Genomic DNA, 14,569 nt, shown 5'->3' on the forward strand with positions numbered 1-14,569 from the left:
AAATTTTCTTATAGCAAAGAAATGTTGACAAAATTTCATGGGCTAAGAAAACTTTTGACAAAATTTCATATATCAAAAAAATTTTGGCAAAATTTCTTATTGAAACGAAATGTGGACAAAATTTCCTACACCAAAGAAATTTTGTCTCAATGTCCTACAGCTAAGAAATTTTGACAAAATTTCCTGTATCAAAAAAAGTTTGTCAAAATTATTTATTTATTGTTTATTTTAATCATACAGTAAATGTAGGATACAAAAAAAAAGAAAAGAAAAGTAGCATTGGCTGCTAAGGCCATCAGCTATGTTTGTCAAAATTTTGACAACATTTTTTATAGCAAAGGAATTTTAACAAAATTTAACAAATAGCAAGGGAATTTCGACAATATTGGTTAATAATATACGATTAATAAAAGTTATCATAGTCTTCTATATTGTTTCTCTGCGTGTACAAATGGATATCCACAACTCTCTCACAACAAGTTTGAAGTTGTTGTAGAATCTACACCATCTACAATGTAGATGGTAAGTTTATGAGCTTTGTGGCATAGTCAAGCAAATGATTTTGACTGTAACCATCAAACGAAAACATTCAGTCGGTCTTCAGCATTTAAACCCAGCGGTTCGCAATAAACTCTGGGTAAAAAGATCGGTGTCGCAAAAAAAAAAAAAAAAACAAAAAAGAAAACTCAAAAGAAGTAAAACGAAATTAGTTTTAAAATTTTGCTTTGTTTTGTTTTTTTTTTAATTATTATACAGTCAGTCAACCAAAAGGTGGGTACAAACAAAATCGAATAAATAAAAAAAAAATTGAAACTCAAAAAAAAAAAAAAAAAAACGAAAATATTGCAACATATTGGTAGGTGATGAAAACAAAACGAGACTTGAAAATTATGCTCTGTTTTTGAGCTCCGTTTGTACTATATAAAAAAAGCTACCGTCGTTTGGCCTATGCGCTACGTGGTGCGTTTATAAAAATTTAAGTGTATGATAGCCAAAGTATTAGAAAAGGAAATTGCAAAAAAAAAAAATATACCGAATTGCATAAAAGCAATATGGAATGATAATTTGGCGAAAATGTTTTTTTTTTTGTTTTGTTAAACCCGGAAAATAATAATTTTCTCTTATATAGACCATGTCATGTCCGTGTTATGTTTTTCGTTTTTTTTTTTGATCGAATTGTGTTATAAAACTCGAATTGTGTAGTAAAAGCAAAAAAAGCGTAAATTTGAACAATAGCTTACTATTAGTATCAACCACTCGTAACTTTTACGAAACATGCGTGTGATCTGGTTTTGGAATGAGGTGAGATTGTTTGTTGGCCTTTTTACCAATTCACTATGGGTCCAATGATACGTTTTTGGGAAAACATTTCCTAATATAAAGGAATGTGGTGATAAGTGAATAAGTTAAAAATGAAAAAATATATACAGTGAAGCCTCTCAAACTTGGACTCTCTGAAAAGCTCTGATGCCTTTGAAATGTCGAAAATTTTCGTGAGATATTTGCTATATTATCACATTAAAGTTACGCTCTCATATGTGGACACTTCCCAACACAATTTAGACGATCGTCTGTGTGCACTTTGGTGAGGTTTCACTGTTTATGAATATATGCTTAAAGGAACACTCTGAGATAAGAAACAAGTCAGTAAATAAAGAGCTTCCACAAGCAAAGAAGGAATATGGTCACCTCCTAGAAAAAATTTTATTTTTGGTCATGGTAACTATGATTTGATGCATATTTATTATGATTTTAAGCCGATAGCTTAAGTTGTTATATATTTATTATAATATGTAATTATAATAAAGATTTTAATAAATATTACATTTCACATTTTACTTTTTATACCCTGTGCCACACTGTGGAACAGGGTATTATAAGTTAGTGCATAGACACATGGTGTCTTTGGAAAAAATGGTCAGGGTGGGCTCTTGAGTCGATATAGCCATGTCCGTCTGTCCGTGAACACATTTTTGTAATCAAAGTCTAGGTCGCAGTTTTAGTCCAATCGACTTCAAATTTGGCACAAGTATGTGTTTTGGCTCAGAACCCTATTGATTTTGGAAGAAATCGGTTCAGATTTAGATATAGCTCCCATCATTAGCGTAGCTAGACAATTTTCCTAGGGGGGGCTATAGCCCCCCTAGCTAAAAATTTATAGACTGAACTTATAGGTTCAATTAATGTTTTACTTCATAAAATTGAATAAAAAATTAGACATCAAAATAACTCGACAATTAATTTATAATAAAGCAACTAAAAGTAGTTCCACACTTTTCCCAGCAAAAAAATTGTGCGTTGTTCTAAAGGCACAACTTTAAAAGTACTTCCAAAAATGTCCTCAATTATTTTAACTACACAGGAAGTTTTTTTAATTGATTTTTTTCAAATTTTAATGTGTAATTTTTTGTTTTTTTTTTCAAATAGTTTAAAAAAAGAGTAAGAATAAATAAATTGGTACAAATTATTCAAATTTTGCCACAAAACTGCTAAATCCATTATAGAAAAATCGATATCAAAAAATTTTTTTAATTCACATTCAAAACACTGAATTCGGATCTCACCTTAAGAAGTGATGCAAATTCATTGCAACGGCTGTTGAAACGGTGGACATTTGTCCTATGACAAGCTCATATTACATTCATTGCTTCTCCGCCAATTTTGCACCACTTCTAGACCCCAAAAGAACATTTTCACTACTTTTTTGGCAACGCTTTTTTACAGCATCATTAAGATATTCATTTATGAAAGAATAGTTTTAATATCAATTACTATTTTTTTAATTAAATTGACTAAACTAAATCAATAATAAGTTCAACCACAGTTTTATTTCATAAATATCTGACTTCAAACATTGCCATCGGCAACTGCTACCACAACCCAAGTAATTCGATTGTTCATGAAAGTCTTTAGCGGAACTTTGTGCGATTGTATATACTTGTTTAATTTTCATAAAAATTAAAAAAAAAACTATTGACATTTATTGAAAAATGGAAAATCATAAATAGAGTTTCAAATTCTGGGGGGGGGGCTAAAATTTTTCTGGGGGGGGTCTAAGCCCCCTCCCCAGAGGCCTTCCTACGCTTATGGCTCCCATAAATATATTTCGCCCGATATGGACTTATATGGCCCCAGAAGCCAGAGTTTTACCCTAATTTGCTTAAAATTTTGCACAAGAAGAACAATTATTACTAGAGTCAAATGTGCCAAATTTTATTGAAATCGGTTCAGATTTAGATATAGCTCCCATATATATCTTTCGCCCGATATGGACTAATACGGTCCCAGAAGCTAGAGTTTTATCCCAATTTGGTTGAAATTTATCACTAGGAGTACAATTAGTAGTGTAGTCAAGTATGCCAAATTTGGTTGAATTCGGTTCAGATTTAGATATAGCTCCCATATATAGCTTTCGGCCGATTTACATTCATACGACCACAGAGGCCAATTTTTAACTCCGATTTAGTTGAAATTTTGCACAGGGAGTAGAATTAGCATTGTTGCTATGCGTGCCAAATTTGGTTGAAATCGGTTCAGATTTAGATATAGCTCCCATATATAGCTTTCGCCCGATTTACACTCATATGACCACAGAGGACAATTTCTAACTCCGATTTAGTTGAAATTTTGCACAGGGAGTAAAAGTAGCATTGTTGCTATGCGTGCCAAATTTGGTTGAAATGGGTTCAGATTTAGATATAGCTCCCATATATAGCTTTCGCCCGATTTACACTCATATGACCACAGAGGCCAATTTTTTGCTCCGATTTAGTTGAAATTTTGCACAGGGAGTAGAATTAGCATTGTAGCTATGCGTGCCAAAGTTGGTTGAAATCGGTTCAGATTTAGATATAGCTCCCATATATAGCTTTCGGCCGATTTACACTCATACGACCACAGAGGCCAATTTTTAACTCCGATTTAGTTGAAATTTTGCACAGGGAGTAGAATTAGCGTTGTTGCTATGCGTGCCAAATTTGGTTGAAATCGGTTCAGATTTAGATATAGCTCCCATATATAGCTTTCGCCCGATTTACACTCATATGACCACAGAGGACAATTTCTAACTCCGATTTAGTTGAAATTTTGCACAGGGAGTAGAATTAGCGTTGTTGCTATGCGTGCCAAATTTGGTTGAAATCGGTTCAGATTTAGATATAGCTCCCATATAAAGGGTGATTTGTTAAGAGCTTGATAACTTTTTTTTTTAAAAAAACGCATAAAATTTGCAAAATCTCATCGGTTCTTTATTTGAAACGTTAGATTGGTCCATGACATTTACTTTTTGAAGATAATTTCATTTAAATGTTGACCGCGGCTGCGTCTTAGGTGGTCCATTCGGAAAGTCCAATTTTGGGCAACTTTTTCGAGCATTTCGGCCGGAATAGCCCGAATTTCTTCGGAAATGTTGTCTTCCAAAGCTGGAATAGTTGCTGGCTTATTTCTGTAGACTTTAGACTTGACGTAGCCCCACAAAAAATAGTCTAAAGGCGTCAAATCGCATGATCTTGGTGGCCAACTTACCGGTCCATTTCTTGAGATGAATTGTTCTCCGAAGTTTTCCCTCAAAATGGCCATAGAATCGCGAGCTGTGCGGCATGTAGCGCCATCTTGTTGAAACCACATGTCAACCAAGTTCAGTTCTTCCATTTTTGGCAACAAAAAGTTTGTTAGCATCGAACGATAGCGATCGCCATTCACCGTAACGTTGCGTCCAACAGCATCTTTGAAAAAATACGGTCCAATGATTCCACCAGCGTACAAACCACACCAAACAGTGCATTTTTCGGGATGCATGGGCAGTTCTTGAACGGCTTCTGGTTGCTCTTCACTCCAAATGCGGCAATTTAGCTTATTTACGTAGCCATTCAACCAGAAATGAGCCTCATCGCTGAACAAATTTTGTCGATAAAAAAGCGGATTTTCTGCCACTGATTTTGGTAATAAAATTCAATGATTTGCAAGCGTTGCTCGTTAGTAAGTCTATTCATGATGAAATGTCAAAGCATACTGAGCATCTTTCTCTTTGACACCATGTCTGAAATCCCACGTGATCTGTCAAATACTAATGCATGAAAATCCTAACCTCAAAAGAATCACCCTTTATATGTGTTTCTGATTTCGACAAAAACGGTCAAAATACCAACATTTTCCTTGTAAAATCGCCACTGCTTAGTCGAAAAGTTGTAAAAATGACTCTAATTTTCCTAAACTTCTAATACATATATATCGAGCGATAAATCATAAATAAACTTTTGAGAAGTTTTCTTAAAATTGCTTCAGATTTAAATGTTTGCAATAGCCAACTTAAATTTTGAGTCTATAGATTTTTTAAAAGTCTATTAAATTCTGTCCAAATCGAGTGATATTTAAATGTATGTATTTGGGACAAACCTTTATATATATCCCCCAACACATTTGACGGATGTGATATGGTATCGAAAATTTAGATCTACAAAGTGGTGCAGGGTATAATATAGTCGGCCCCGCCCGACTTTAGACTTTCCTTACTTGTTTTTTCATTAAATTTAAGACACAAATTTTGAAAATTTGCGTCCCTTCGTTAACGTCGGATGTCTTTGTCCTAAGGCAAATTTTCTTTAAAGTCAAGAAACACATAAATTAACTGATATATTGAATCTTTAGATTTAAGATAAAAGCGTTTCAAATATAGGCAAAGATTTATTTTGAGGATTTAGCATCTTTGCTTTAAAGTTTTTTTTTTGGAATTAAGAGAATATTTTTTAGTTTGAAGTATCCGTTATAATTTGGATTTTTAAACCGGCATTCGTTTGAACGTGAATAGCTTTATTAATACACCGCAAAAAAAGAATTGAAATTCTATAAATGAGATCTGTAGTCGAATTTTTATTTTATTGATCCTAGATTTAAAGGCGGATAGATCGCTAAAAAATATCTTTATTTTATAGAAGCCGCATCTTTGGCTCGGAATCAATAATAAAATCCTTAAGAGAAAGTCAATATCTTTGGATCCAAGTAAACTTTTTTTGAGTGTGACTTAAAGTATGTACCTCTATATATCAAATTTCAAGCAAATCAGATAGACATTGCGGCTTCCAAACCCTCAATAAATCAAATTGGCAAATTGGGTTTATACAGTCAAAAAAAGTTTACGTGGATCCAAAGATTTTGACCTACCCTACCCTTAAGCATTTTGGTATTGATTCCGAGCCAAATATACCGCTTCTTTAAAATTAATCAATTTTTTTGCGACCTATATGGCCTTAAATTTGGGATCAATAAAATTAAGATTATGATTCAGATCTCATTTATCGAATTTTTATTCGTTTTTCGTGGTATTTTAATAAAGCTATTCACGTACAAACAAACGCCAGTTTAAAAATCCAAATTATAACGGATACTTCAAAGAAAAAATATTCTCTTAATTCCAAAAACAAAACATTAAACAAAATATGCTAAATCCTCAAAATAAGCCTTAACCTATATTTGAAGCGTTTTTATCTTAAATCTAAATATTCAATATTTCAGTTAATTAAATGACGATTTCTTTAAATAAAAATGTGTTCGTTTACTTTGAGGAAAATTTGCAAAGTTTGTGTCCTACATTTAATGAACAACATTTTTTTAAGAAATGATTTTAATTTAAGTTTCATTATATTAAAGATATTTGTCCTTAATGTAAATTGCATCTCAAAGTGTTTTTAGTTTCATATTAAAATTAAAGTTGCTTAATCTTTAATATTGCGTAAATATTCTTTTCAGTGTATGAGGGCTATGTCGTAAATGGACCGATATAAACCAAATTTGAACTTGACCTGTCTAGAGACAATAAAACGAAATGGATAACGACGTCCATTCGTCTTAGAATTTCTCCCCGACCAAGAATATATATTTTTAGACAATCGCAAACCGATATTTCGATGTGTTACAAACGGAATAGCAAACTTATCTAAAATCTAAAGATTCAATCGTTAGAGACATACGAATTCAATGGAATTATAATTTTTTACTCTTTGGTTTGGTTCATAAAGTCAAAGCTTGTTGTTTTTTGAGTGTATCCTATTGTTGAGGGTGTACCCAAGTATGAATCAAAAATTGGTCATTATTGGTCCCACAGTATGTAATGGAACAATAGCCGCATTTGTAGAATTTAGTGTGTCATTGAGATTTTCCCTTTTGTTTTCATGGTTTGTTAACATCCATCATTAAGCCCTAGTATCTAGGTAGCCAGATTGTGAAGCAGACAGCTTCAACAATACAAGCTGCTATTACTGATTATTGGATGATATGAGTCGAGTGTAGACTCAAAAAACAAAAAAAAAACGAGCTAGAGGTTTTTGTAAGAAAAAAAATAAAATAAACGAACAACTCATAACATCATAATGCAGCTAATAACGTAATAGGAACAACAATAAAAAGAAAACAACAAGTGAGAATAAGCAAATGTTGGGAGACTCGGTCTAAATGACTTAATTGCTTAATATCCCAATACCAAAAAAGTGTTTTGGATCCCCAAAATTGGTATTAGTATAAATTTTCTGTAGAAATAAAAGTTTGACAAAATTTTCTATAGAAATAAAATTTTGATAAAATTTTCTATAGAAATAAAATGTTGAAAACAATTTCTACTGAAATAAAATTTTCTATAAAAATTAAAACTTTGAAATAAAATCTTGACAAATTTTTCTATAGAAAAAAAATTGGGCAAAATTTTCTATAGAAATAAAATTTTGACAAAAATTTCCATATAACTAAAATTTTCACAACATTTTCTATAGAAATAATATTTTAACAAAATTTTCTATAGAAATAATAATACAATAATAATACAATTTTCTATAGAAAAAAAATTGGACAAAATTTTCTATAGCAAAACAATTTAGACAAAATTTCCTATAGAAATAAAATGTTGAAAAATTTTTATAGAAATAAAATTTTCACGAATTTTTCTATAGAAATAAAAATTTGACAAAATTTTCTGTAGAAATAAAATTTTGACAAAATTTTCTATAGCAATAAAATTTTGACAAAATTCTCTATGGAAATAAAATTTTGAAAAAATTTTCTATAGAAATAAAATGGTGAAAAAAATTTCTATAGAAATAAAATTCTGACAAAAATTTCGATAGAAATAACATTTTGACAAAACTTTCTATAGAAATAAAATGTTAATAAAAATTTCCGTAGATATAATATATCTTGACAAATTTTTCTATAGAAAAAAAAATTGGGCAAAATTTTCTATAGAAATAAAATTTTGACAAAAATTTCCATAGAACTAAAATTTTCACAACATTTTCTATAGAAATAATATTTTAACAAAATTTTCTATAGAAATAATAATACAATAATAATACAATTTTCTATAGAAAAAAAATTTGGACAAAATTTTCTATGGCAAAACAATTAAGACAAAATTTCCTATAGAAATAAAATGTTGAAAAAATTTTTATAGCAATCAAATTTTGACGAATTTTTCTATAGAAATAAAAATTTGACAAAATTTTCTGTAGAAGTAAAATTTTGACAAAATTTTCTATAGCAATAAAATTTTGACAAAATTCTCTATGGAAATAAAATTTTGAAAAAATTTTCTATAGAAATAAAATGGTGAAAAAAATTTCTATAGAAATAAAATTCTGACAAAAATTTCGATAGAAATAACATTTTGACAAAACTTTCTATAGAAATAAAATGTTAATAAAAATTTCCGTAGAAATTTTGACAAAATTTTCTATAGATATAAAATTTTGACAAAAAAAAAAGAAATAGCATTTTGACAACATTTTGAAAAAAAAAAGTTTCTATAGAAGAAAATTTTGACAAATTTTTCTATAGAAATGAAATTTTGACAACATTTTCGATAGATATAAAATTTTAACAAAATTTTCTATAGCATTAAAATTTTAACAAAAATTTCTATAGCATTAAACTTTTGACAAAATTTCCTATGGAAATAAAATTTTGAAAAAATTTCCTATAGAAAAAAATTTTGAAAAAATTGTCTATAGAAATAAAATTTTGACAAAATTTTCTATAGAATTAAAATTTTGATAAAATTTTCTATAGCAATAAAATTTTAGCAAAATTTTCTATAGCAATAACATTTTGACAAAATTTTCTATGGAAATAAAATTTCGAAAAAAAATTTCTATAGAAATAAAATGTTGAAAAAAATTTCTATAAAAATAAAATTTTGACAAGATTTTCTATAGAAATAAAATTTGGAAAAAATTTTCTATAGAAATAAAATTTTGAAAAAATTTTCTATAGAAATTAAATGTTGAAAAATTTTCTATAGAAATAAAATTTTGAAAAAATTTTCTATAAAAAAAAATGTTGAAAAAATTTTCTATAGAAATAAAATTTTGACAAAATTTTCTATAGAATTAAAATTTTGATAAAATTTTCTATAGCAATAAAATTTTAACAAAATTTTCTATAGCAATAAAATTTTGACAAAATTTTCTATGGAAATAAAATTTCGACAAAAATTTTCTATAGAAATAAAATGTTGAAAAAATGTTCTATAAAAATAAAATTTTGACACAATTTTCTATAGAAATAAAATTTTGACCAAATTTTCTATAAAATTTTGAAAAAAATTTCTATAGAAATAAAATGTTGAAAAAATGTTCTATAAAAATAAAATTTTGACACAATTTTCTATAGAAATAAAATTTTGACCAAATTTTCTATAAAATTTTGAAAAAAATTTCTATAGAAATAAAATGTTGAAAAATTTTCTATAGAAACAAAATTTTGAAAAAATTTTATATGGAAATAAAATTTTGAAAAAATTTTCTATAGAAACAAAATTTTGACAAAATTTTCTATAGAAATAACATTTTGACAAAATTTTCTATAGAAATAATATTTTGACAAAATTTTCGATAGAAATAAAATTTTGAAAAAATTTTCTATAGAAATAAAATTTTGACAAAAAAAGAAATAACATTTTGACAAAATTTTGAAAAAAAATTTCTATGGGAATAAAATTTTTCTATAGAAATAAAATTTTGACAACATTTTCAAAAATTTTAACAAAATTTTCTATAGAAATAAAATTTTAACAAAATTTTCTATAGCATTAAAATTTTGACAAAATTTCCTATAGAAATAAAATTTTGACAAAATTTCTTATGGAAATAAAATTTTGAAAAAAAATCCTATAGAAATAAAATGTTGAAAAAATTTTCTATAGAAATAAAATTTTGAAAAAATTTTCTATTGAAATAAAATTTTGACAAAATTTTCTATAGCAATAACATTTTAAGAAAATTTATTGCTATAGAATAAAATTTTGACAAAATTTTCTATTGAAATAAAATTTTGAAAAATTTTTCTATAGAAATAAAATGTTGAAAAAAAATTTCTATAGAAATAAAACTTTAACAAAATTTTCGATAGAAATAAAACGTTAATAAAAATTTCCATAGAAATAAAATTTTGACAAAATTTTCTATAGAAATAAAATTTTGACAAAAAAAAAAACAATAAAAAATTATATTTTGACAAAATTTTGAAAAAAAATTCTATACAACTAAATTTTGACAAATATTTCTATAGAAATAAAATTTTGACAAAATTTTCTATAGAAATAAAATTTTGACAAAAAAAAACAATAAAAAATTATATTTTGACAAAATTTTGAAAAAAAATTCTATACCACTTAATTTTGACAAATTTTTCTATAGAAATAAAATTTTCATAAAATTTTCTATCGAAATAAAATTTTGACAAAATTTTCTATAGAAATAATTTTAACAAAATTTTCTATAGAAAGACAATTTTAACAAGATTTTCTATTAAAATAATTTTTTTTCAAAATTTTCTTTAGCAATAAAATTTTTTCAAAATTTTCTATAGAAATACAATTTTTTCAAAATTTTCTATAGAAATAAAATGTTGACGAAATTTTATATAGAAATAAAATTTTGACAAAATTTCCTATAGAAATACAATTTTAACAAAATTTTTTATAGAAACAGAATGATCGAATTTTCCTTTACAATGATAACAATATAAAGAAACACATTTTTGATTTTAAAAAATCGGCCTTGAATCTTTAGATTTAAGATAAAAAAGCTTTAGATATAGACGAAGATTTATTTTGAGGATTTAACATCTTTGGTTTGAAGTTTTTTTTTGGAATTTTAAGGGATAAAAATGTAAAAAGATTTTCTTCTTTACATCTATGAATTTAGGTCCAATTAGCTAAATAAAACATAAATGGAACAGAAAATATTGACCAAGCAAACGATTAAATATAGAAAGTATTTTTTTTAGGTATCCTCTATAATTTGGATATTTAAACAGGCATTTATTTGTACGTGAATAGCTTTATAAATATACCGCGAAAATAAAATGAAAATTCGATAAATGAGATCTGAATCCTAATTTTAATTTTATTGATCTTAGATTTAAGGCCAGATAGGTCGCTAAAATGTCTTCATTTTAAAGAAGCCGCATCTTTGGCTCGGAATCAATAATAAAATCCTTAAGAAAAGGCCAAAATCTTTGGATCCACGTAAACTTTTTTTGAGTGTAGTCTCAGAATGTTGTCCCTATTGCCGGGATCTATTTTCAGATATTTTAGCATTTATGAAATTCATAAAAATTTCAATACCAATGACTTCATGCATTGAGTTCCAATAAACCTAACTCTAGGCATTGAGAAAACCTGTCACTTTTGTCAAACATCATTGCTCAAGTGGCAATTGCTCTACTGCCCTCCATTTTGTCAAGATAATGCCTGTACATTGCCAGCCAGCCCATGGTGTTTGATGATTTACAATAATGCTGAACTTGATCATGGGAAAAAATGGGCAAATAGAAGTAGACCTGTTGATCGATTAACTTGACTTTCACGTAAAGCAAAGTCGTTGTAGACAACGATGACGGACGCACGGACGGACGGACATACAATGATGGTGAGGACAAACCAAAACACATCATTGCCAACACCCCAAAACCGACATTGTAAACATAAAAAAATGGCTAAAAATGAGTTTAGCTGCATGCATTTGGCAGTAATATCTGGCATAAGGTTAGTGGGTTATATGGGCCAGGCAAAAATACAAAAAAAACCAAAACTGAATACAAATGGGAAAAACGTGTAGTCAAAAACTTTGGGAAGGAATGAAAAACGAAAGAAAAAGAAAGTGAGTGAGTGCAAGTTGTCAGAATATTAAAAGTTTTTTTTGTGTAACTACCTACATGAAAAAATAAAAAACAAAAAAGGAAATTTAACAACTACAGTTCAAGTATAAGCACACAAAGAAAATTTCATTAAAATTTTGCCAAGGAATTATTCTCCCTGTGACATAACGAAATTATTTTCTAAGGACAATGAAGGTTAGGTTAGGTCTAGAGACAGGTTGTTATGTTAGACCCGTGGTGAAAGAAAAATTATTAGATATAATTATTTTCTTCACTTGTTAAAGAAAATTTCTCAGTTTGAAGAAAAAAAATTGAGTTAAAAAATGCAAAAATGTCTTTAGTACCATACGAAGTTCAAGATGGGCGCATTATTGGTAAAATTTACAAATTTAAGAAATTTTGAACTATTTTGTGGGGCACACGGATTTAGTAAATGTTCATGCTTCATTTGTGTATAAATTTCCCTATACAGAATATTATTAAAGTCAAGGAAAACTTCTCAAAACACAAGAATTCTATGAGCTAAGATAGAATTAAATTGGCTTTAGTGCCATATATTGGCTTTATAGTGCACTTTTTTTGAGTATATTGATTGTAGAGAATAAAAAATTCGATTTTCGAATTTTCCAAGATTTGAAAATTCTATTTTAATGGTACGACACTCAGGTGTTTCTGGCAATAATACTCAGGGTCGGCATCTGATTCGATTTAGCCATGTCCGTCCGTCTGTTTCTTAACACATTTTGGTGATCAAAGTTTAGGTCGCAGTTTTAATCCAATCGACTTCAAATTTGAAACAAGTATTTGGTCAGAATAAAAGCCTATTGGTTTTGGAGAAATAACATCAGATTTGGATATAACTCCCACATATATCTTTCGGCCGATTAAAGTCATGTGGCCACAGACGCAAAGTGTTATTTCTATAGGATATTTTGTCAAAATTTTATTTCTGTAGGAAATTTTGTTAAAATTTTATTTCTATAGAAAATTTTGTCACAATTTTATTTCTATAGAAAATTTCCTCAAAATTTTATTTCTGTAGGAAATTTTATTAAAGTTTTATTTTTTTTTGTCAAAATTTTATTTCTATAGGAAATTTTGTTAAGATTTTATTACTATAGAAAATTTTGTCAAAATTTTATTTTATTTCTATATTTCTATAGAAAATTTTGTCAAAATTTTATTTCTATGGAAAATTTTGTCAAACTTTTATTTCTACCAAAAATTTTGTAAAAATTTTATTACTATAGAAAAATTTTGTAAACATTTTTTTACTATAGAAAATTTTGTTAAAATTTTATTTCTATAGAAAATTTTGTTAAAATTTTATTTCTATAGGAAATTTTGTCAAAATTTTATTTCTATAGGAAATTTTGTCAAAATTTTATTTCTATGGAAAATTTTGTCAAAATTTTATTTCTATGGAAAATTTTGTCAAAATTGTATTTCTGTAGAAAATTTTGTCAAAACATTATTTCAGTAGAATATTTTGTCATAATTTTATTTCTATAGGAAATTTTGTCACAATTTTATTTCTGTAGAAAATTGTGTCAACATTTTATTTCTATAGAAAAATTTGTACAAATTTTATTTCTATAGGAAATCTTGTCAAAATTTTATGTCTATAGAACATTTTGTAAAAATTGTATGTCTATAGAAAATTTTGTCAAAATTTTATTTCTATAGGAAATTCTGTCAAAATTTTATTTCTATAGAAAATTTTGTAAAAATTTTATTTCCATAGGAAATTTTGTAAAAATTTTATGTCTATAGAAAATTTTGTTAAAATTTTATTTCTATAGGAAATTTTGTAAAAATTTTATTACTATAGAAAATTTTGTTAAAATTTTATTTCTATAGGAAATTTTGTTAGAATTTTATTTCTACAGGAAATTTTGTTAAAATTTTATTTCTATAGGAAATTTTGTTAAAATTTTATTTCTATAGGAAATTTTGTCAAAATTATAGTTCTATAGAAAATTTTGTCACAATTTTATTTCTATAAAAAATTTTCTCAAAATTTTATTTCTATAGGAAATTTTGTTAAAGTTTTATTTCTGTAGGTAATTTTGTTGAACTTTTATTTTTTTGTCAAAATTTTATTTCTATAGGAAATTTTGTTAAAATGTTTACTCTATAGAAATTTTTTGCAAAATTTTATATCTATACAAAATTTTGTCAATGTTTTATTTCTATAGAAAATTTTGTCACAATTTTATTTCTGTAGAAAATTGTGTCAACATTTTATTTCTATAGAAAAATTTGTCCAAATTTTATTTCTATAGGAAATCTTGTCAAAATTTTATGTCTATAGAAAATGTTGTAAAAATTGTATGTCTATAGGAAATTTTGTCAAAATTTTATGTCTATAGAAAATTTTGAAAAAATTTTATTTCTATAGGAAATTTTGTAAAAATTTTATGTC

At 26.9% G+C, this 14,569-nt stretch overlaps 1 protein-coding gene across 2 annotated transcripts in view; it reads left to right on the top strand.

Moving 5' to 3' along the window:
- Positions 1–586: 586 nt before the first annotated feature.
- Positions 587–14,569, top strand: part of LOC142233840 (uncharacterized) — a 55,348-nt gene continuing 41,365 nt past the window's right edge. Inside the window, exon 1 of one of the 2 annotated variants that reach the window (XM_075304902.1) lies at positions 587–771. Coding sequence is in view for 1 of the 2 variants with exons in the window: in XM_075304901.1 (XP_075161016.1) it covers positions 1,276–1,302 (27 nt within the window). In the remaining variant the exon portion in view is untranslated. Of the gene's footprint in view, positions 772–1,173; positions 1,303–14,569 lie in introns of those variants that run through there. The other variant, XM_075304901.1, reaches the window with a different exon arrangement.

This window comes from Haematobia irritans, chromosome 4 (assembly GCF_050003625.1).
Source record: "Haematobia irritans isolate KBUSLIRL chromosome 4, ASM5000362v1, whole genome shotgun sequence".
NCBI lineage: Eukaryota > Metazoa > Arthropoda > Insecta > Diptera > Muscidae > Haematobia > Haematobia irritans.